General features: G+C 42.9%; 2 protein-coding genes across 2 annotated transcripts; one reads left to right on the forward strand and one right to left on the reverse strand.

The window, feature by feature from the left end:
* Positions 1–345: 345 nt before the first annotated feature.
* clcn4 (chloride channel, voltage-sensitive 4) lies at positions 346–18,760 on the reverse strand. The gene is made up of 12 exons (XM_030152950.1): positions 18,579–18,760; positions 17,314–17,468; positions 14,904–15,003; positions 13,504–13,691; positions 12,573–12,695; positions 10,732–10,938; positions 10,551–10,631; positions 8,071–8,616; positions 6,647–6,833; positions 4,618–5,016; positions 3,522–3,738; positions 346–888 (listed from the first exon to the last, which is right to left on the reverse strand). Exons 1-12 carry the CDS (start codon positions 18,592–18,594, stop codon positions 798–800), a joined length of 2,310 nt encoding a protein of 769 aa, XP_030008810.1. The 5' UTR covers positions 18,595–18,760; the 3' UTR covers positions 346–797.
* Positions 18,761–22,253: 3,493 nt separating this feature from the next.
* pomca (proopiomelanocortin a) lies at positions 22,254–24,649 on the forward strand. Its single transcript, XM_030153660.1, has 2 exons — positions 22,254–22,370; positions 23,580–24,649. The coding sequence occupies exons 1-2, from the start codon at positions 22,254–22,256 to the stop codon at positions 24,114–24,116; spliced, it is 654 nt and encodes a 217-aa protein (XP_030009520.1). The 3' UTR covers positions 24,117–24,649.
* Positions 24,650–24,706: the final 57 nt, after the last annotated feature.

Below are 24,706 nucleotides of genomic sequence, written 5' to 3' on the forward strand. Positions count from 1 at the left end.
CAAGTACTTGATATCGCAAAAGATTTTAAGTTAAAAGTAATTAAACAGTTCCCTAATCAGTACTTAATTTTTTAAAGGCAACCACTTTTCTCAATTTTTTAAGTAAACTCAACTTATCTGGGCTTACAGTGTTGGTTTAATGTGAAAAAAGTAAAATTACATTAGGGAAATATTTACATTTACAAACTATCCTTTCACAATAAAATATGAACCTGAACAAATATGAAGAACCTGAAATGTCTAAAGATCAGTGTAATTTGACCAATATTCCGCCTGTTATTAAATGTTGTGTATTTGTAGATCGTTTGAACACTATTAATAAACTGAGACATAATATTGTTGAAATTAACTTATTTTTCTTAAGCAGCATCAGGCTGTTCATGGTTGTTCAGGTTATTCACATCCTAATGTAAATGTACTTTTTTCACACATAAAAAACAGATTATTATTTAGAGGTTCTTCTGTAACTGTTGTACTGGTCCAGTCCACTTCAGATGATCCTGGGCTGAATGTGGAACCTGAGCTGATCTGAGTTGAGATATGAGACTCTTCCTGAACGTCAGGCGGACAGAACAGGCACTAACTACCACTATGACACTGCGGATGTTCTTGCATGAGGCGTGATGTGTGGCTGCAAAAGCGTCTCAAACACATGGAAGCTGCTGCAGTGGCTGCAGGTCGAGGACTTGCCTGACAGGAAGTGGGGGGGCAGCTGACAGGAAGTGTGTGTGTGGGGGGGCTGACAGGTTGCAGTACAGTAGATTTGCACCGGCTTTGCCTATTTACAACTGACGGAGTTAATTGAACATGATGGACTCCGGGTCCTGGTTCATCATCTGAGCCATGTGGCGTAAGACGTCCTTCTTGGTGATGATGCCCAGCAGACGCCTGCAGGGACACAGGAAAAGGTCAAAGGTCAAACCAGGTCTGCCTGGCAACTCTTGTGACAGCGCTAAGGACTGGATTTTGTTGTTGTAGTTTGTGATACAGTGACTTCCTCCTCCTATCTGTCCTCCTCTCTCCTCCTCTCTCCTCCTCTCTCCTCCTCTCTCCTCCTCCTCCTGTCTGTCCTCCTCTCTGCTCCTCCTCCTGTCTGTCCTCCTCTCTCCTCCTCCTCCTGTCTGTCCTCCTCTCTGCTCCTCCTCCTGTCTGTCCTCCTCTCTCCTCCTCCTCCTGTCTGTCCTCCTCTCTGCTCCTCCTCCTGTCTGTCCTCCTCTCTCCTCCTCTCTCCTCCTCTCTCCTCCTGTCTGTCCTCCTCTCTGCTCCTCCTCCTGTCTGTCCTCCTCTCTCCTCCTCTCTCCTCCTCCTCCTGTCTGTCCTCCTCTCTGCTCCTCCTCCTGTCTGTCCTCCTCTCTGCTCCTCCTCCTCTCTCCTCCTCTCTCCTCCTCCTCCTGTCTGTCCTCCTCTCTGCTCCTCCTCCTGTCTGTCCTCCTCTCTCCTCCTCCTCCTGTCTGTCCTCCTCTCTGCTCCTCCTCCTGTCTGTCCTCCTCTCTCCTCCTCCTCCTGTCTGTCCTCCTGTCTGTCCTCCTCTCTGCTCCTCCTCCTGTCTGTCCTCCTCTCTCCTCCTCTCTCCTCCTCCTCCTGTCTGTCCTCCTCTCTGCTCCTCCTCCTGTCTGTCCTCCTCTCTCCTCCTCTCTCCTCCTCCTCCTGTCTGTCCTCCTCTCTGCTCCTCCTCCTGTCTGTCCTCCTCTCTCCTCCTCTCTCCTCCTCCTCCTGTCTGTCCTCCTCTCTGCTCCTCCTCCTGTCTGTCCTCCTCTCTCCTCCTCCTCCTGTCTGTCCTCCTCTCTGCTCCTCCTCCTGTCTGTCCTCCTCTCTCCTCCTCTCTCCTCCTCCTCCTGTCTGTCCTCCTCTCTGCTCCTCCTCCTGTCTGTCCTCCTCTCTCCTCCTCCTCCTGTCTGTCCTCCTCTCTGCTCCTCCTCCTGTCTGTCCTCCTCTCTCCTCCTCCTCCTGTCTGTCCTCCTGTCTGTCCTCCTCTCTGCTCCTCCTCCTGTCTGTCCTCCTCTCTCCTCCTCTCTCCTCCTCCTCCTGTCTGTCCTCCTCTCTCCTCCTCTCTCCTCCTCCTCCTGTCTGTCCTCCTCTCTGCTCCTCCTCCTGTCTGTCCTCCTCTCTGCTCCTCCTCCTCTCTCCTCCTCTCTCCTCCTCCTCCTGTCTGTCCTCCTCTCTGCTCCTCCTCCTGTCTGTCCTCCTCTCTCCTCCTCCTCCTGTCTGTCCTCCTCTCTGCTCCTCCTCCTGTCTGTCCTCCTCTCTCCTCCTCCTCCTGTCTGTCCTCCTGTCTGTCCTCCTCTCTGCTCCTCCTCCTGTCTGTCCTCCTCTCTCCTCCTCTCTCCTCCTCCTCCTGTCTGTCCTCCTCTCTGCTCCTCCTCCTGTCTGTCCTCCTCTCTCCTCCTCTCTCCTCCTCCTCCTGTCTGTCCTCCTCTCTGCTCCTCCTCCTGTCTGTCCTCCTCTCTGCTCCTCCTCCTGTCTGTCCTCCTCTCTCCTCCTCTCTCCTCCTCCTCCTGTCTGTCCTCCTCTCTGCTCCTCCTCCTGTCTGTCCTCCTCTCTCCTCCTCCTCCTGTCTGTCCTCCTCTCTGCTCCTCCTCCTGTCTGTCCTCCTCTCTGCTCCTCTTCTTCTCTGCTCCTCCATCATCATCATTCATTTATCCACATAGTTGTGATAGTATTTATTATACAGTTCCATAGATGGTACAGGTTTATAGTATTTGTACTAACAGCTGCAGTAGTAGTATATCCACCGTTAGTACTTGCATTTGGAGTAGTAGTAGTAGTATATCCACAGTTAGTACTTGTATTTGTCGTAGTATATCCAGTGTTAATACTAGTATTTGTAATAGTACTATATCCACTGTTAGTACTTGCATTTGTAGTAGTAGTAGTATATCCACTGTTAACACTAGTATTTGTAGTAGTGGTACAGGGGTTGGACAAAATAATGGAAACACCTTAAAAAATCAACAAAATATAATTTCATATGGTGTACGTCTGCTTTTTGCGGCAATTACAGCCTCAATTCTCTGAGGTATTGATTCATACAACTTGTGAATTGTTTCCAAAGGAATTTGAAGCCATTCTTCAGTTAGAATACCCTCCAACTCTTTTAGAGACGATGGCGGTGGAAATCGACGTCTTACTTGAATCTCTAAAACTGACCATAAATGCTCAATAATGTTGAGGTCTGGGGACTGTGCCGGCCATACGAGATGCTCAACTTCATTAGAATGTTCCTCATGCCATTCTTTAACAATTCTAGCTGTATGGACTGGGGCATTATCATCTTGAGGTGAAGGTGTTTCCATTATTTTGTCCAACCCCTGTATGTCCACTGTTAACACTAGTATTTGTAGTAGTAGTATTAACAGTTCTGGGTATTTGTACTAGTTAGTGGTAGTTATACTAGTAGCAGTAGTTGTAGTTCAGTTTGCTGTGCATCCATGTGTGTTAGACCTGCTCTAAAAGTGTCATGTGATCACCTTTTTTCTGATGTGACGCTCTCTAAATAAATTTGACTGACTGATCGATCATACCCGCTCCTGGTGACCAGACACTGGCGCAGGCCCAGCTTGCGGAAGATGTCCACCACCGTCTCCATGGGCGTGTGGTCGGTGACGGTGAAGGGGCTGAGGTTGAGGATGCGGCGGAGCTTCAGCGGCTGCGGGTTACTGGCCGGCAGCTGCGGCGCGTCCTCGGTGAAGTAGACCACCGAGCTGCTCACCACGCCGTCCTGCTTCTGACGGGCGTTCTCTGAAAACAAGGGCGGAGACGCCGTCAGGTGGGTGGAGCCCCACATTTAGACGAGGACTGTCCCCCAGAACAAATATGAAGAACATCAGAGGTGTTCAGGTCCCACATACAGACTAATATGACCTCAAGAGGATCAGACCAGACCAATCAGAACAGAATAACATTTATATATACATAGAGTGCATAGTATAATATTATAACATAAGTTACTTAATTATTTAATAGTATTTATTATTATTTCTACGAGTACTTTCTGATGCACTATTGCCTGGTTTTTCACCACTGTTTTTATAGTTATTGTTACTGTTTTCTTGTAATATTTCTTATGTGTACATTAGTTGTGCTGATACTGGAACCTCAATTTCCTGAGGGATCAATAAAGATCTAATCTAATCTAATCTATTCTAACCTGATCTAATATAATCTGATCTGATCTAATCTGATGTGACCTAATCTAATCTGATCTAATCTAATATAATCTAGTCTAATCTGATCTCATCTAATCTAATCTGGTTTGATCTAGGCTAATCTGATCTAGTCTAATCTGATCTAATCCAGTTGCAACAGTAATAATGTTTTTTGGACTCATTTGATTGACGCCTGCATGCTCAGTATGAACATCTAATGAAGTAAAGGGTTCATCAGGGTCATGACCGTCGTACATAAACCAGGGCGTTACAGGTTTTCATTATTTAAAACAACAGGATAAAAAAAGTCCCATCAACTACTGCCGAACTGGGCGGGGCCAGGAGCTTTTCACGCTGCGTTCAGGTGTTCTTTATCAGGAGGTAAAGGTAAAAGGACGTCACCCCCGTACCTGGACTCCAGACTCTGGACCCTTGGACAATGAACCATCATGAACTGGTCTGAGGGACTTACTGATGGCCAGAGTCAGGTCTCGGCGCTGGACGAAGCCGATGAGCCTCTCCGACTCCCGGGAGACGACCACCGGGAAGCCGTTGTAGTCGGTGTCTTTGATGAGCGTCTCCACGTCCTCCACCGTGGTGGTGTCCTGGGTGAGGACGGCCAGAGGGGGGTCGTTCCTGCGGGGTCTCATCACGTCGGTGGCCAGCGTGCGGTGGGTGAACTCGTCCCTGACGTCCAGGTAGGGGTACCCGTTCAGCTGGATGTGGGACTCGTAGATGCCCTCTTTACCGAAGGCGTCCGCCACCCACTTACTGGTGACAGCGGCGGCCATCAGGGGGACGATGTACTCCAACCCGCCGGTGAGCTCGAACATGATGACCACCAGGGAGACGGTCATCCTGGTCACACCGCCTGAGGGGTCACAGTCACAGGTCCTTTAAACAGTCCACACTGAACTACTGACACTGACCAACACAGCAGACACACACTGGATCATCTATCTATCTATCTATCTATCTATCTATCTATCTATCTATCTATCTATCTATCTATCTATCTATCTATCTATCTATCTATCTATCTATCTATCTATCTATCTATCCATCCATCCATCCATCCATCCATCCATCCATCCATCCATCCATCCATCCATCCATCCATCCACCCACCCACCCATTTCAGGGACGTCAAACTCATTTTAGTTCAGGTTCCACATTCAGCTCAATATGATCTAAAGTGGATCAGAACCAGTGAAATACTAACACTGGTCTACAAGTCAAATGCTTCTAGAATAAAAGTAATTAAACTTAATCAAATTTGAGTCACTAATAAACAAAAATTCTGTCCAAAGTGCTGTTTGGTTGTACTTTCACAGATACAGTCTTGGGCCAAAAGGTGAAATTCTGAGAATTAATGTGAGACTGAGTTTTATTCAAAAGAAATATCAGTGTCAGACCTACCAGATCTACTTCAAAACACTGTGTGCACATGACAATACATTCACTGTACAGGTTCTATCAGTGGAACATTTATAAATCTACTGGATAAATGGACGTAAACCAGTAAATATGTGGAGGAACACACCATCATATATACTGAAAACATAAGCTACACAGCATTTTGGTCATTTGTTTTCTAATTCACCTTATTCAAATATGTGGGATTGAGCCCATTTAATGTCTGAAGCAGATAATTTCTAAGACATTGTAGAACAGTCTAACATAATATAAAATGTGAACAAATATGAACAACCTGAAATATTAAAGAAATGAAGTGTAACCGGACTAATATTCTGCCTCTTATTAAATGTTTTGTTCCTTTGTAGATCTGATCTGTAATGTACATGTAGAACTGATGAACTGAGATGGAATATTGTTAAAATTATGCTTATTGTTCTGAGAAAATGTTATTCACACCTTTTTTGTTTGGATAGTTTGAAAATGTACATATTTTCATAATTCAGTGTTACTTTTTTGCACTAAAACAAGGAGAAACATTTACACCCAATCATTTAATAATTTCGTATGAGATAGAGGAGCAATATATAAAAATAATGACTATATCTGTAAATCAACACCATATTTACATTGGTCACCATGTTTATGGAATGACTTCTCATGTCATTTCGCGACAATGAACAAATCATGGCATTTCTGATTTAATGGAAAAACCGACTTTACACACTTCTGTTTTTTCAACATTTAGTAAATATCTGTAAAGTTTTGTGCATATGTCCGATGGAAAAGCAACTAGTTTTTCACAAATTTCTTCATTAGGAAACAAATTAAAATGTACAATAATGCACTGAAAGAGAGAAAACAAGCCTGATGCGAAGATTCAGTGATGAATTATTTTGTTTTTAGGTCAAACGCTACCATCTAGTGGACAAACTGCATTACTGCCATCATTTCTTTAAATTAAAACATTGGATTTCAATTAAAACACGAGTATCAACAGCAAAGGGGTTGTTTCCCTGAGCCGTCTCAGCACACACCACCTTATGTTTCCATGGAAACCCAGTGAATGAGGGTGACTCACTCACCGAGGCAGGCGGCCGCTCCCACCATGGCGTAGAGTCCAGGTGTGACGCAGTCCGCACCGGGACGACACCAGTTCTTAAAGATGATCCAGTCGTGGTGGTGATACGCCATCTGCTCCACGGCGATGCCGACGATCCGCCCGGCGATGGCGCCCACCGCCATACTGGGAATGAACAGACCGGACGGGATCTGAGGAAACGTCCGAGGAAGACAGAAGGACAACGACCACATCAAATCAGAAACCATTAAACAGCAACTACACCCAAACACAATAAACCCTGTATTATTTATTTACTCCTTTGTCTCTACCAATACTTCTATCCTGTGATTATTTAAATAAATATATAAATATAAATATATATATATATATATATATATATACACACACACACACACATCTACATACTGTGCATACTATAATATTATAACATGATAAGTTATTTCTTATAATTATTATAATTATCACTACTACTTTGCCACTTGTTTCTGTTAGTACTTTCCAATGTGCAATGGTGTTTTTTTCACTACTGTTTTTTATAGTTTTATGTTATTGTATTAGTTTTTTTCTCATGGGGTTTCTCATGTGCATGCTCAGTGTTGAGCTAATGTTGGAACCTCAATTTCCTGAGGGCTCTGCCCAAAGGATCAATAAAGTTCTATCTAATCTAATTTAGTTTTTTATATACGTTTTTAGTTTAGTATTTTATGTATGTTTTCAGTTTAGTGTTTTATGTATGTTTTTAGTTGAGTGTTTTATGTATGCTCTTAGTGTGGATGTGCGGTTGAAATCCCTATTGTCTGTAGTTTGTGCTTCTGCTGTCTTTGTCACCTTCCAGTCCAATCCAACTTTATTTGTAAAGCACTTTAAAACAACTGCAGTGGACCAAAGTGGTGTACAGAAGAATAAATGAAAACCAAATTAAAAGAATAAAATACAAGAACAGATAGAAGACATAGAACTGTACAAAAAAAGAAAGAAAGAAAAAGGACCTTGACAATTCTTTTTTCCTGGTTAAATAAAGTCTAAATAAAATAATGATTGTACTGGTCTGACCTTTCGGGTTCATACTGGTCTGACCTTTCGGGTTCATACTGGTCTGACCCTTTTGGGTTCATACCGGTCTGAATGTGGATCTGAACTAATAATAATAATAATAATAATAATCTTTATTTATATAGCACTTTTCATACATTAAAAACTGTAGCACAAAGTGCTTTACATATCAGTTTAAAAATCAGTACCGCCCCCCACCCACACCCACCCACTCACCCGCACACACACACACACACACACACACACACACACACATATACATGCAAACCCACAAGCTCACACATACTTAAGAAGACAGCTAAGGTGGGTTCCACAGCCGTGGGTTAAAGTGTTTGTTTTCTGGCGTCTTTCTAATTTCAAAGTACATCTCACCTTCATGCCGAAGGTGAATATGGTGATGACGATCTTGAAGATGAGTGCGAGGGCGAGCTGCCACAGGGCGTTGTAGACCCCTGGTCCCGCCGGTCGGTCTGGGATGTCGTCGACGGGTCGGCTCATGTTGGGGTTGTTGATGTAGTCGCAGAGCTGCGACGACTCCAGGGCGCCGCAGTCGTTGAACAGCTCCGAGATCAGCTCGCTGGTGCTGCGGCGCGTGTACGGGTTGGGGTACGCCAAGACGGCGGTGATCCCTGTCACGGCGATGACCTCCAGGACCGGGTACTTCCCCAGCTGGGTGGTCTTCCTCCGCCGGCACCAGGCGATGTTGGCCCGGATGAACAGAGTCCCCCAGAGACCTCCGAACACGCCCAGGAGGATGAAGGGCACCAGCTCGGCCATGTACCACGGCGTATGGTACTCCACGTAGAACAGCACCAGGCGGCTGTTTCCGAACGGGTTGATGGAGCGCAGGGTGAAGGCGGCCACCAGAGCGGCGAAGAAGGAACGCCACAGGGTCTTCAGAGGGAAATAATAACTGACCTGGAGGACATAGAAACCGTTAGGACCTGGAACAGACAGGAACCCTGGAGAACAGGGTCCCAGTCAGGTTAGTCCAGGTTCCAGTCAGACCAGTATGATCTAAAGTGGATCAGAACCAGTAACATAAGAACAGAATAACCTAGAAATAATGACAAATACACACTTCTGTCCATGTTTTAGAGTCAAAAAAAAAAAAAAAAAAATTTTATGAAGAAAATGTTTACATCTATAAACTACCCATTAAACAATGTGAACATCACCAACCTGAAATGTCTTAGAGAAATAAGTGTAATTTTAACAATATTCTGCCTCCATTTATCATTTCCACATGTATGTTATAATGTACAGATCACAGTGGATCTACAAATGCAGCATTTAATAACAGATAATTACACTGACTTCCCTTTAGACGTGTAAAAGTATTTTTTGTAAATGTAAACATTTACTTTTTTTTTTTTTACACTAAAACAAAGAGAACAAGTTGGAGTTGTCATTATTTATAGGTTATTCTGTTATTGTGTTACTGGTTCTGATCCACTTTAGATCATACTGGTCTGAAAGTGGAACCTGAAATAAAATATATTTACCATAATTTATTGTTAATATCTTCAGTGTTATTTTTCCATTTTATTAATTCATCCCAGGGGCCGGACTGGACCCTTCAGGGCACTGGTTTTGACCTGCGGGCCGTATGTTTGACACCCCTGCTGTAGAGGCACATGACTAAGGCTACGTTCACATAACAGGTCTTAATGCACAATTCAGATTTTTTTGGGAAATCTGATTTTTTTTGTGTGCTCATTCATATTACACATTAAATCATATTTATCAGTTTGATAGAAGTGACCCACATGCACTAAAGAGGTCCTGATGTAATACGAGACCACGCAGGCACACACTGTGTTTACAGAAGGAAATATTATTTTTCCCGCCGTTCCGCCTCCTGGGACGCAGAATTGTGATGTTTGTCACATTTCAATGATGTGAAGACCAAGGTTATTATCGTTAACGAAAACTAACGAAATGACGAAAACTAGAATTGTAAAAGCATTTTCGTTAACTGAAATGAATAAAAATTATAATTAAAAGAAAAAAAACAATAACTAACTGAAACTGTATTGTGTGTTTCGAAAACTAAGTAAAACATAAAAATTATGGATAAAATTCCCTTCGTTTTCGTCTTTGTCAAAGTCGGATTGCTACGAAATCGATTAATTTCCCTCAAGCAATTTTAGCTGCTGGCACCGTATGATATTTAAGGGTCCGTCACTTGTGGTTTCCAGTCGTCTTCTGGTCCCCACTCTACCTGGAAACATGGAGACTAAAGTTGGGAGAAAGCAGCAGAGTCCTGTCTGGGATTTATTGGAATACGACGGAGAGGAAGAGAAAGATATAAAGAAACAAAAACTAAACTAAAATAAGCATTTAGAAAATAATGAAAGCTAACAAAAACTATCAAACCTGCTCTAAAAACGAACTAAAACTAACTGAATTAGAGAAAAAAAAAAGTCAAAACTAAATAAAACTATAGTGAAAAATCCAAAACTATTAGAACTTTGGTGAAGACGCAACCTCATTCACAATATAGCCGAGACAAAACTAAACATTTGAAATATACAATGAACATATCAGGAAAACAGAAAAGTAAAAGTAACAAAGACAAATTAAAAACAGAGGAGTCTCAGATAAACACGACCTGGCCGTTCAGATTGAAGTCTCATCGCAAAATATCAGATTCGTATCAGATTCAGGACCATATATGAAGGTGCCCCGGGTCAGATTTGAAAAAAATCGGCTTTGTGCTGTTCAAACTGTCTTTAACAGATCAGATACAGGTCACATATGGTTAAAAAAAAAAAAAAAATCGGAATTGGGCCACATTTGTCTGCAGTCTGAATGGAGCCTCAACTGTTCCGTCCAGTTTCAGAACGAACCTCTTCTAAGCTGAACAGGACTCCTCCGATGGGCGCTCCAAAGGCCACTGACACCCCAGCAGCCGCAGCCGCCGACAGCACCTGAAACAAGAAGACATGAACAGGGACGATCCACGACTAAAGGAACGACGACCAAACGGTTTCAAGCCCAATGAAGGTAGACAGAAACTAAAAGGTGAACCTCTCTCCTTTTTCCCTCATTCTTGCTGTATTTGGAGAAGAGGCTGCAGAAGAGGTTTCCACAGCAACAGGCCACGTGCACCAGAGGCCCCTCCTTCCCCAGACTGAGACCCGACGACACCGCCAGGACCAGGGTGACCGTCTTTATCAGCAGGGTCCACTTCCCCAGGTAGCCCCGGATGATGAAGCCACTGAGGATCGTCTTGATCTGCAGAGAAACACAAAACAGTCCCAGCTGAATGTGTGAGGCTGTCAGGTTCTGTCTCCATGTTCCAGTCCTGTGGTCTCAAACGAACTATACAAGTGGGCGGGACTTTCACTGGAGGAGAACTCAACTCCAAGTGGAGGAGTTTAAGTATCTCGGGGTCTTGTTCACGAGTGAGGGAAGGATGGAGCGTGAGATTGACAGACGGATTGGTGCAGCGTCTGCAGTGATGCAGTCGCTGTACCGGTCGGTTGTGGTAAAGAAGGAGCTGAGCCGAGAGGCGAAGCTCTCGATTTACCGGTCAATCTACGTTCCTACCCTCACCTATGGTCATGAGCTTTGGGTCATGACCGAAAGGACAAGATCCCGGATACAAGCGGTCGAAATGAGTTTCCTCCGTCGGGTGGCTGGGCGCACCCTTAGGGATAGGGTGAGGAGCTCAGTCACCAGGGAGGAGCTCGGAGTAGAGCCGCTGCTCCTCCGCGTCGAGAGGGGCCAGCTGAGGTGGCTCGGGCATCTGTTTCGGATGCCTCCTGGACTCCTCCCTGGGGAGGTGTTCCGGGCATGTCCCACCGGGAGGAGACCTCGGGGAAGACCCAGGACACGTTGGAGAGACTATGTCTCTCGGCTGGCCTGGGAACGCCTCGGGATCCCCCCGGAAGAGCTGGAGGAGGAGTCTGAGGAGAGGGAAGTCTGGGCATCCCTGCTTAGACTGTTACCCCCGCGACCCGGCCCCGGATAAGCGGAAGAGAATGGATGGATGGATGGAGAACTCAACTCATCCAATCACAGTCCATATCCATACCCAATCCACATTTATTGCTGGTATTATTTGTGCTGTCGTTCATGATATTTAGTTCATGTTTTCCTTTTCTTATATCTCTCATTTAATACGTGTTATTTACTTCATTTCATTGTAATTTCTTGTTTTTTCTCTTCTGCCCAGTTTACTCAGTTCTGGTTCTAGTTATTGTTAACATTATAATTACCATCATGGCTGTTATTGTTGGTATAGTTAATATTCTCTTGTGAGGATCTTCACCATCTTTTTCCCCTTCACTCTTTCCTTCTCTTCTCCCCCTTTCTTCTCCATCCTCCTATTCCTACGCCAGGTCCGACATCGAAATGTGGTTCAACAAAACTCAAAATAAAGACAGCAGAATATCAAGGGAAGCCTCATATACATTATGAAGTTTCCTTTGGCAAAACAAAGTTGTTTAGCACCAAAAGGGCGCCAGACCACCATTCTGCTGTTATGATGATGGACAAGACAAGTAAAAAAAAAAAATGAAAAAACAATCACAGTCCATATATGACTTCTATCAGCGATCAGTAGGAACTAGACTGATATCTGGAACCATTTACATGTTAGAAACCAGCAGAATATGGACCAGTAGAAGGAAAAGAACACTCAGAGTATTTAAAAAAATTCTGTAAAAATAAAAATAAAAAAATCTAAATTTTGGAAAACTGTGATCAAACTTTATAGACATTGCCCCAAAGAAGACAAATATTAAACTGAACCGAGTCCGACCAGTAGTTTCATCAGAGAAGATGACATCACACGACAGAACAAACAGGAAGGATCGACTGAAACGAGACTCAAGTGTGAAATACTGATGATGAGGATTTCTAACCTCAGGGATTCCAGATCCACAGGCGTACGGAGCAAACACTCGCACCAACGACACGGCCAGAAAGGAGAACAGCAACGCCCACAAAATGTACAGGAAGTAGTTCAACACGTACGCTCCAGCGCCCTGAAACACACACACAGAAAACACACACACACACACACACAGAAAAAACACAAACACACAGAGAACACACACACAGAAAACACACACACACAGAGAACACACACACACAGAGAAAACACACACACAGAGAACACACACACACCATTAATGCTAGGACTACTACTTGTACTACTACTACTACTACCACTACTATTACCACTACTAGGACTACTACCACTACTACCACTATTTCTACTACTACTATTACTATTACTACTACTATTTCTACTACTACTATTACTACAACTACTAGGACTACTATTACTACTACTAGGACTACTATTATTATATTACTACTACTCCTGCTACTACTACTAGTGCTACAACTACTACTACTACAACAATTACTAATAATACTATCACTACTACCACTAGTACTATTACTACTATCACTAGAACTATTACTACTACTACTTCTACTGCTGCTACTAGTAGTAGTAGTAGTAGTACTAATAGTACTAGTGGTAGTAGTAGTAGTAGTAGTAGTACTACCACTACTACTGCTGCTGCTGCTGCTACTACTACTACTATTAGTACTACTACTACTACTACCACTAGTACTATTACTACTACCACTAGTACTACTACTATTACTCCTACATCATAGTTGCACTCAGACTGTGTCCTGTAAGAACATTTATCACGTTAAACTTTCTCGATGCTGAATAATTGCGATAACGATGACGTTTCAGGCTGTTTGTCCTTTGTTTTGTTTTTTTTCTAGTTTGCTAATCGACAAATGCATCTCAACACGCGTTCCTGTTCTGACCTCAGCGTGGCCCGTCATAAGCTCCGCCCACTTCTGCCACTGCGGACACTTGTCTCTGTCGTCGAAGGTCGTCTCGTTGGACGTCCAGCAGCACTGCTCGTGGCTGTACCAGAACGCCGACAAGCACACGCCCTCCTTCAGGTCCGTCATCCAATCCACGGCCAGGTCGATCACACCCGCCAGCGTACCTGAGCAGACAGTACACCAGATTACCCAGAATCCTCGGCTGAGGACACGATTTCAGTTTAGGTCCATCTCAGACCTTCACAATATGGACAAAAGTATGTGGACACATTGAATTCAGGTGTTTCTTTTCTAACAGGGGTCTGGGATACAAAACAATAAGGACTAATGTCAGAGTATATACTTTTATATTATGGGATAGCTATCAGTGCATTGGTTAGTTTGGGTTAAACTGTTATCTTTGTTTCCAAAATGACTCAGACATTTTGGATTTCATTTAACGCAACATTGATTTTTTTTTTTTTTTTTTATCAATGACTGATTTTAAATGTTCTACCTCTAAATCTTCCATCAAACTTTAGGGAAATATTGATGTTTCTAAACTATATGGACATAAATATTGGGACACATTATGTCCACAGCTGTAAGATGTCCTGTTTATGAGGATTACAGATAAAAACATCAATACTTCCTTAAACTTTAAGTGAGATGTGAAGAAAGAAGATGGTAAGTTGTGGTAGAAAATTATTATTTACAGTCAGAGCATGAAAAATATTTTAGAAATTTAGAGAAAGAACATGTAAAATTATAGTTACGGATTAAAAAAAAAAAAATCAATGTTGAAAGAAATTAAATAAAAAACATCTCTGGGGCATTTTAGAAGCGAAGATAACAACTGAAACCAAACGAACCAACGCAATGATATTTATCCCATAATATAAAACTATATTATGACAATAAAGAAACACCTGAATTCAATGTGTCCACACACTTTTGTCCATATAGTGTATCTCTTATGGAGTTTCATTTATGGTCCAATAACATTTTATTCTTGGGGAACGAAAAAAGTTGCTGTTACCTGAATTCTACTACATGACACTTTGTGTCCCGTCTTAAATGTAATGTTTATTTCTGTTTCAGTAACCATCAGAATTCTGTCATTTCCATTCAGTTTGTGTCACATAAATAACTTAGTCTTCAGTCAGTGGTGAGGTGGTGGGAAATAAAGCCCATGTGTCATAAATGAAAGGCAGAATTTAGCACTTTTTACAATTGACACAATAAAAAAAAACAGTTTAAATTTACTGAGTGTGAAAAGTTTCATGTTAATTTGTTTTATTGGAGTGTTTCCATTTTGCTGAAGGTCGGTTCACCTGTGTTTTCTACTTCTGTCATGTCAAAACTGGTGCGAAGGTCTGAATGTTTGCGTGACCCACCTGAGAGGAGTCCGATGAGCAGCATCACCACCCACCCCGACCAGGCGTCCAGCAGGCTTTTGATCAGCTCCCAGATGGACTCTTTACTCTTACTGGTGATCTGAGCCAGACCCAACACAAACATCACACATTCAGCCTGTGCCACTGGGAAAAGCCACGATGAGTAAAGAACAGCACCGGGTACGGCAAAATCACCTTTTCAATTCACCTGAATTCTCATTCCTTCCATTTTGTCTGTTCTTTTTTTGTTACTGGTTCACAGTTAAGTGGAAGCTTAAGTAATGGAATTCACTAAACCACGGCTAGTACAGAAGAACCTCGCAGTACCAGTACACCAATGTACAAGTAAAGGCCCGTTCATGGTCTACGTTAAGGACACGTACGGATATGGGCGGAGCCTTCTGTCTGTCCTCTGTGTTCATTATGTCTGTATTTCTGTCCATCCTCTGTGTTCATTATGTCTGTATTTCTGTCCGTCCTCTGTGTTCATTATGTCTGTATTTCTGTCCGTCCTCTGTGTTCATTATGTCTGTATTTCCGTCCGTCCTCTGTGTTCATTATGTCTGTATTTCTGTCCGTCCTCTGTGTTCATTATGTCTGTATTTCCGTCCGTCCTCTGTGTTCATTATGTCTGTATTTCCGTCCGTCCTCTGTGTTCATTATGTCTGTATTTCTGTCCGTCCTCTGTGTTCATTATGTCTGTATTTCTGTCCGTCCTCTGTGTTCATTATGTCTGTATTTCTGTCCGTCCTCTGTGTTCATTATGTCTGTATTTCTGTCCGTCCTCTGTGTTCATTATGTCTGTATTTCTGTCTGTCCTCTGTGTTCATTATGTCTGTATTTCTGTCCGTCCTCTGTGTTCATTATGTCTGTATTTCTGTCCGTCGTCTCGGAGTTTGCAGATGTGAACCCAAACAAATGTGGTTCCTACAGGTTTCTACAAGTTAAATTTAACACTTTTTAAGACCTTTTTAAGACGACTTAGAACAGAATTTAATGCCCATTTCACAGCAATACTAGAATTTAGGAAAATGTATTTATTTACTCTGACGCCTTGATTCCCGCCCTTCCGAGTCATTTCTCACTGGGGGCTGCGAAGTTAGCGATAATTGGTTCCTAATTTCAATATAAATCGTCAGGTTGGAACTGAGTCGACTAACGTTATTTTCTTTGCAGCTTGGACATTTAAACACAATGCATCAAACACGTTTATGGCAACATAACTTAAGACCTATCATATCAAATTTAATACCTTTTAAAGACTTTTAAGACTTTTTAAGACCCCACGGGAACCCTGAACACAGAATACATTGCAGTAAAACCTGGAACCATAGAGAGCAGTGTGGAGATTTGAAGAGAATCATTTCCAGAAAGATCCAAAGCTTTTCAAAGAATGATCGTGTGAGTTAGTGAAAAACTACCGACATATTTACAACAATTACCGTTCTAAAAACCAACATTAGGACCACATTAGTAAAACTTCCTCTGTCATTACTGTGTTGGTTATTATTGAGTTTCTTCTTCTTCTCAACACTCTTTACTTTTCTTCGCGGTATTCGGCCGGTATGTTAAAATCAGAGCAGCGCCTCCTGGTGGATTGACTGATAAACGTTCACACACACACACAGTGGACACATCTGAGTATGAAGGAAGTGTTGGTTGACACCGTTTGAAATGGACAAACCTATTTATGTATGTAAAGCGAACATGAATGAGCCTGAATTTACTTTATAAGCTGCAGCTTGTGAGCGTTTTGGTTCTCGAAATACACATAGAAATCCATCGTACGAGAGAGCTTCACACTAGCCTCCTCCTCCTCCTCCTCAGATCGTCTCATCTTTAAGGTATATAAGTTAATAAAACCAGTTTATTTCTGTTGCGTTCTCTTTTAGAATTTTTAGTTTCTTTCCATTGGGCTCTATGTACAGTCCCTGAACTCAAGGCAGCTCCTTTATTTCTATTTCCTGTCTTTCATTATTGGACACACTGTTTAATCCAGGTGTGTCTGACCACAGTAGTCACAACAACTAGTATCAGTGTGTCCAATAATGACAGACAGGAAATAAAGGAGCCATCTGAAGTTCAGGAAGTAATGGGACTGAGCATAGAGCCAATTGCACTTTTCCTGTTTTAAAAACCCTTAAAAAGGGATTTTGGATGTTTTTTGGGGCTAGAATTTATTAATTATATTTCAATTAATTTCAGTGGGGAAAACTGATTTGTAAAATGAGTAAATCACAAATTCAGCACAGTCACAGAACAAATTAAACTCATACTGCGAGGTTCTCAGTGAGTTGTTGATGTAAAGTGGCCCCACTTTGAGCTGATGAGTGAGATGACAGGCCTTCCCGTCAAATGTCTAAATGAGTGAAATCTTTTTGTAAATACTGTACAAAGTAAGTTATCGCACCTTGCGGTGGCGGTCTGTGTCTCTGGATTTCTCCCTCAGCCAGTCGATGGTGTGAAAGTCTTCATATGTGCTGACGTCTGGAAAGGGTTCATCTAAAAAATCCATCAGATTTCCTGCTCCGTTCATCTCCTCTGTGGGCGTGGCACTGCTGACACCTGTTCAGAACACAAACACATGGACACACTGAGCTCAGACAGGTACATTTTCATTAGCTGTCTTGTCTTTTTTTTTTTAAAAACAAAAAGGAAAACCAGCAGAGTGCTTCAATCAGCTGAACACCATAGAGTAGAAATTAATTGCGAGAAATACTTGTTGACAGTGGACTACTTCCTCAGCCCATTACAAGATATGAAAATAAAATAATATGGCTGTAGATACGCCCCAGAGTCCTACATGAATCATGATCAGATTGAATGTTTCGTTATGTCTGGCCAAAAAGCAAAACCTCAAAATGTCTAATTCACTGAAAACATACAACCGGGAAAATCAACAAGATCTCATATTTCATTTGAACATGAACGCTATGAAAACCTTGAAAGTGCACAAAATCAATAAAGTCTTCTAATATAATACCATGCGGCTACTTTGTTTAATATCAATCTCATTTGTGTTTCATTGACACAAAGACACACTATATATGTTTATTAGTTACATGACTTTAATTTTTTAGTTGTCCCATAAACAGTAGATAGATTGATTCAATGAGACTGAAATATTTTGATATTTTTCGATCCAATTTCAGACTGATCCTGTTTTATCCTTTTCTTATTCAGACACTGCAGGTAAACATACAGGTAGATGGCTGCAGGCAGAGGCAGGTTTAGTGCAGATATGTGACTAGTTCTGAGCATAAATATAGAGTTAACATTGATTAGAAATGTAGACCCTACTGATTTCGCATGGGTTGTAAACAGATTCGTAATACCTATCAGTCTGACTCAAATCCAGGCGACATTTAATGAATTTATTCACCACAAAAACACAGGTGTTCGAACATGTTAGTTATATCAACTCCTTTTAGAAAAACCAAAGTTAATTCAGTATATTTCAATATTTCTCCACTGTGTTGGCTCACCCGACTTTTTAAAAGATATTAACTGATCTGTAGTGCCCAAAGTCTGTTAAATAAAACCACTTCTACTTAAAAGAGTAATTTAATAAGAAATCCTGCAGATTCGTCCTGTGTGAACGTTAGCATGCTAAAGCTAACGTTAGCATGCTGCTAACACTCAGAACCCGCATTACGTCCCTGTGCTTCCTTTTACCTTCTCCAGCCTCCATGTTTCCGCTCCGTCCTGGCAGTTTTAGGGAGCAAATGTGTCTTTTATTCCGGTGATTTACCCAAGGTACACTGGTTCGGTCATTTTCGCTTCGGTAAAACGATAAATTGGCCTTTAAATAACAAGAAATAAACAGACAGCGTCAGAGATTGCGTCCTTCTTCTTCGTTGGTGACGCGCACGAGCGTGTTGCTGTCCCCTATTGTTTCCTGTTCATACTACAGCCTGCAGAGCCCAGTTCACTGCAGGTCTATCCTCCTGAGACCCAGCAAAGGGAACAGCTGGGCTTTGTTACAGGAAACAGTTGTCTTTACTGGAATCTGCATATATTTTATACATTTTTTAAAAATTACATCTATTTATTTATTTTTTAATAGAATATCCTTTGCAATGGACTGCATTTTTCAAAGTAAAACTGACAAACTTTTCTCTCTTACAGAAGACAGAAATACATTTCTGGGTCTCAGGAGGATATTTATGGAAGAGGACTATGTCCACTGGGAAAAAAAAAAAAAGGTCCAATATAAATGTATATTTTTTTTATTATTATCATCATGAGAAAAAAGTCAGAATTCAGACTGTTTTAAATATTTTTTTTATTATTGTTTTGAGATTAAAGTCAGAATTCTGAGGAAAAAAAGTCTGAATTCTGACTTTTTTCTCAAATTCTGACTTTTTGTTTTCATTTGTTTTCATGGGAATAATAAGTGTTAAAACAGAACAGCTACAATTAGTCCCATGTACGCAAGACAAAGACAAGGTAAAATGAGATGACTGATTGATTGATTGGTTGATTGATTGGTGTGTATTTGGTGTTTTTTTGATGAATGTGTATTTGTCTGTTTTTGATTGATGCGTATTTATCTTTTATTGGCGGTGGCTTCTTTCCTGCGTTCATAATTGATGGAACATTTGGCTGTTCATCGACCGTCTCTGACTAAATGTGGCCGTTGTCGTGGACTGAAGTGCTTTGACTCGTTAAAACGTCTCAGTCTGTTTGGCGGTGGTCGTCCGTGGCCCGAGCTCCGTCCGAGGTAATGGACTGAGCGGAGGTTCAAGGCCGACGCGGCTCTAATGGCTTTGGATTCTCCGTCGGTTCCATTAGACAAAGTCAGAGTCCATTAACCCTTTAGAGACGTTCATGGACCTCAGTGAGTCAGCCCTTCATATTCACAGGCCACGCCGCTTCATGGACCCTAACCCTACAAACGCCCCAGCTGGGGGACGGCCATGACGACGGGGACGACGGGGACGGCGACAACGGGGACGATGATTACAATGGGGATGACGGAGACAGCAAGTACAGGGACGATGGTGACGACGAGGATGACGGGGACGGCAATGACGCGGACGATGATGATGATGGGGATGACGGGGACGGCAACAACAGGGATGGGGACGACAATGGCAACAGGGACAATGATGACAGAGAAGACAACTGCTGCGACAATGACAGAGACGATGACAACAGACACGACAATGACAACAGCGACGATGACGACAGGGACGATAAGGACCACGACAGGGACAATGACCATGGGGACGACAACAACAATACAGAACATAATAGGGACGACAACGATGGGAACGACAATGACAACGGTGATGATGACGACGGGAACGACAACAACGATAAGGACCAAGATAGGGACGACAATAACATGGACGACAACAACGATAAGGACCACGATAAGGACCACGATGAAAACTGCAACAGGGACAATGATGACATCGACAGCGACACTTGCGACAAAGACGAAGACAGGGACGGCCACAGTGATAAAGACGACAACAAGGACGACAATGACCGGGATGACGACAACAGGGCTGAACTTTATTATTGATCGACTCATTGATGATTCAGTCTTTGACGCGTCCTGCTGAAGTCGGTCCACATCCTGACTCCGCCCCCTCGTCCTGACGCTCAGGTATTAACTGAACCCGGCTCCATGTAAAACCTGTAACCGGAGCCTCGTCCTTTTGTGTGGACGGTGGCGGCAGGTGGCGTTCGGCGGTGACCCCGCCCACCTGTCGGGTCCGTGTTAATCTGAGGAAGCGGCGTCCTGACCTTTACAGACAGAGGGCGAGTTTCAGGGGGATTTAGAAGAACCTGCCGCACGCCGACGTCTGTACGCCAGACCGTAACCATGACAACCGCACGGACGGATGGCGGGAGACGACCAACAGCGACATTAACACACACACAACGATACAACAGCAATGACACAATGACACAACAGCACAACAATGACACAACAGCAACAACACAATGACACAACAGCAACGACACGAAGACAAAACAGCAACGACACAATGACACAACAGCAACGACACAATACCAACAACACAATGACATAACAGCAACACCACAGCAACAACACAAAAGCACAACAACAACAACACAATGACACAACAGCACAACAATGACACAACAGCAACAACACGAAGACAAAACAGCAACGACACGAAGACAAAACAGCAACGACACAATGACACAACAGCAACGACACAATACCAACAACACAATGACACAACAGCAACACCACAGCAACAACACAAAAGCACAACAACACAACAACAGCAACACAACAGCAATGAAATGACAGCAACAATACAACAGCACAACACAACAGCAACACAACAATATAACAGGAATGAAACAACAGCACAATAAAGACACAAAAGCACAACAACAACAACAACAACACAATCAATCAAATGAATTAAATTGCATTTCTATAGCGCCACATAATAACAGAAGTGATCAGATGAAACGTTCCATTTAGAGCCGGAGTAGACCCCAACTGTGGAGGACGGACCACTGACATGACCAGTTAGAAGGTTAAAAGTGTGTGTGTGTGTGTGGGGGGGGGGGGTTAAAGAGAGGAAGAGAAAACAATTAATACAACAACAACACCACACAGTAGTACAGTACAGTATTTAACAGCAGTTGAACTTTATTTAATGGGACTTTTTTAAAACTCATTAACAGTATTTGACTTTAAATGTGCCTGTGTGTGTGTTTGTGTGTGTGTGTGTTTGTGTTTGTGTGTCTGCGTGGGTGGAGGCAGTCGCTCATCGATTGTCCGTCTTCATGCTGCTTTTTGTGTTTGCAGGTGGATGACGTGTGTGTGTCCGTCCATCCGTCCGTCTGTGTGTGTGTGTTGTTTGTGTGTTTGTGTGTTGCGTGTCCTTGGCGTGTGGTATAAAAGTCCATGCGATGTCGGAGTCGACAGAACAGGAGGCGAAGTAACTGAAAGCTCCGACAAACGACCCAACGACGCCAAAACACCAGCAATAAGACGGTGGACGCCGAAGGACAGAAGGGTGAGGACGGATCCACCTGCATTCACTCACACATTTACACAAGAACCACCAGAACCACTAGAACCACCAGAACCACTAGAACCACTAGAACCACCAGAACCACCAGAACCACTAGAACCACTAGAACCACATCCAGTCTGAACTAGTCTTAATGACAACTTTAATTAACTGACACTAATTAAAATGTCTAATCTACGCCATTGTATCACTTTGTCACTTTGTTTCCAGACTTAACTACGACAGACATTTTTTTAATTTTATTTTTTTATTAACAGTGCGACATTTCTCCATTCACTCACCTTTGTGTCGTCGTCTCTGATTGGTCGGCAGGAGAATGTGTCCCGTGTGGCTATTGGTAGCTGTGGTGGTTGTGGGCGGAGCCAGAGGAGCTGTCAGTCAGTGCTGGGAGCATCCGAGCTGTCAGGAGGTGGAGTCAGAGAGCGGCATGATGGTAAATTAACAAAAAAAAAAAAAAAAACACACACATGCACAAAAAATATATATTTACGACAAAAACAACGGTGAAACGACAACTTCCTAACCTGTGACTTGTCTGTGGACTGTGTAATTAGGGGCGTGGCCACTTTGACAGACATGGATAAAATACATTTAATAGTCATACTAACAAATTTGCCAATATTTTATCACAATACATAAACTGTTAGTGTAATTTTACAACATCGGCTAATGTTGGCATTGATTTGGTATTGTATTACACTGTGTTTTAACTAGCATGCTAATTAGTGCTTTGTAAAAAGACTGCGGAAACTTGCTTTGAAAATGCATCAATGAAAAAATGCTAATTTTAGATATGACATCTGCTAATGTTCGCTGTTTTAGATGTTAAAGTTCAATAATTTTACATGTAGTCTATGGATAAACTGGCATAACGTATCGATTAACTGTGTTTTAAAGAGTGGATGGAGAGATAGCTAGCAACTAATGATACCGAATGTTAATGTGGGTGAGAGACAAAAGTGTAATATATTTTTATGATATGATGGGATTTATTGTTTAATTTAAAAATAAATAAATAAATAAAATTAAAACCCAGAATCAGAACTTGCAGAAAAACTCAAATGACAGTATTTTCACTTTGGTTGAGTTCTGTTTTGATGTTTGGGGTTATGTTCAAAAGATATTAAATTCAATTCTTTAAAAATTAGAATATTTGATGTTCAACGTGAGTCGAAGTGGTCCATGTTTTCAGTAATCTCTAACTCACTAACTCTGGTCCAATTCTCCATATTTGGAGAAAAGGGGCGGAGCTTAAGGACTGCAAGGAGTCACGGGTGAGTTATTGCTAACTGTTAGTTAATGGTAAAACCGTGAAAAATGAAGGTTTTTCATAAAAAGCCATTGAATTTGTTGTTTGTGCGACAAGTCAGGCTGTTTTTGAGGAAAACATAAATAATTAAGTCCAATCCCTCCCAAATGAATGATGTCGAAGCTTCTACTCAAAGGCCCGATTCACAAAACCCGATGACTTATCACCGAGTCCAAATGACACCGACTCGACCATAATGGTAATAAAAGAGCATTAGTTGAGTACTGTGTAAGTCTCTGGGCTTTAGGAGCAGCCCCTAGTGGCCGTCAGTGGAATTACAGTCATTTCAAACTCAGACTCTTCACTCCTTTGACTCGTCTTCGTCTTTTGCAGGAGTGTATCCAGCTCTGCCGTTCAGACCTCACTGCTGAAACACCAATCATTCCAGGCTCCGCCCACCTCCAACCCCCTCCTCCCTCAGACCCCTCCTCCTCCTCCTCCTCCTCCTCCTCCTCCTCCTCTTCATCTCCTCAGGCCAAGCGCTCCTACTCCATGGAGCACTTCCGTTGGGGGAAACCCGTGGGCAGAAAACGCCGCCCTGTCAAAGTTTACACCTCCAACGGCGTGGAGGAGGAGTCAGCTGAGGTGTTCCCCGGAGAGATGAGGAGGCGGGATCTGGCCAATGAGCTGCTGGCGGCGGCGGCGGCAGCAGCGGAGGAGGAGGAGGCTCAGGAGGTGACGGAGGAGGAGCAGCAGCAGCTCCTGGACAAGAAGGACGGCTCGTACAAGATGAAACACTTCCGCTGGAGCGCTCCGGCCGCCAGCAAACGCTACGGCGGCTTCATGAAGAGCTGGGACGAGCGCAGCCAGAGGCCGCTGCTCACACTCTTCAAGAACGTCATCAACAAAGACGGACAGCAGCAGGTGTGACCGCTGCCGGCCAATCGGAAGACGGCGCCCGCCCCCCAGGTGACGCCGCAACCAATAAAAGCTTAGAAACTGCGGTGAAGGTGGATGTTGAATGACTGCCGAGAGGAGGAGGTTTTGATATTTATTGATCTGTGTAAATATGTGTACATTAAACGGAAACATAAAGACGTATTTGCAAGCAGCCGGTGGTTGTGTTTTTATGTGTGTTCGATACGTACGTCAGTTAACGGCCAATGACTCCATAAACCCATGAACGACACAGAAGTGCAGGTTTATTTTCAGTCACTACATGAGTCTGAAATCATACAAATACACTGGTTTGATTCTTTTCAGGAACGGAACAAACAGAACCCACAAAACCAACTCAGATTATACGATAAAAACTCTGCTTCATGGTCTCCTCTCTTACCTTCCTCGTTTCCCCCTCTCTTCCTTTCCTCTCTTATATCCTTGTTTCCTTTCGTTGTTTGCTCTCCTCCTTTCCTCTCCTTTAGCTATGATCTCTTTTATCTCCTTTCTTCCTGTTTTCTCCTCTGTTTCCTTGCCTCCTCATTTCCTCCCTTATCTCCTTATTTCCTCATCTACTACCT

This window comes from Sphaeramia orbicularis, chromosome 2 (assembly GCF_902148855.1).
Source record: "Sphaeramia orbicularis chromosome 2, fSphaOr1.1, whole genome shotgun sequence".
NCBI classification, from domain to species: Eukaryota; Metazoa; Chordata; class Actinopteri; order Kurtiformes; family Apogonidae; genus Sphaeramia; species Sphaeramia orbicularis.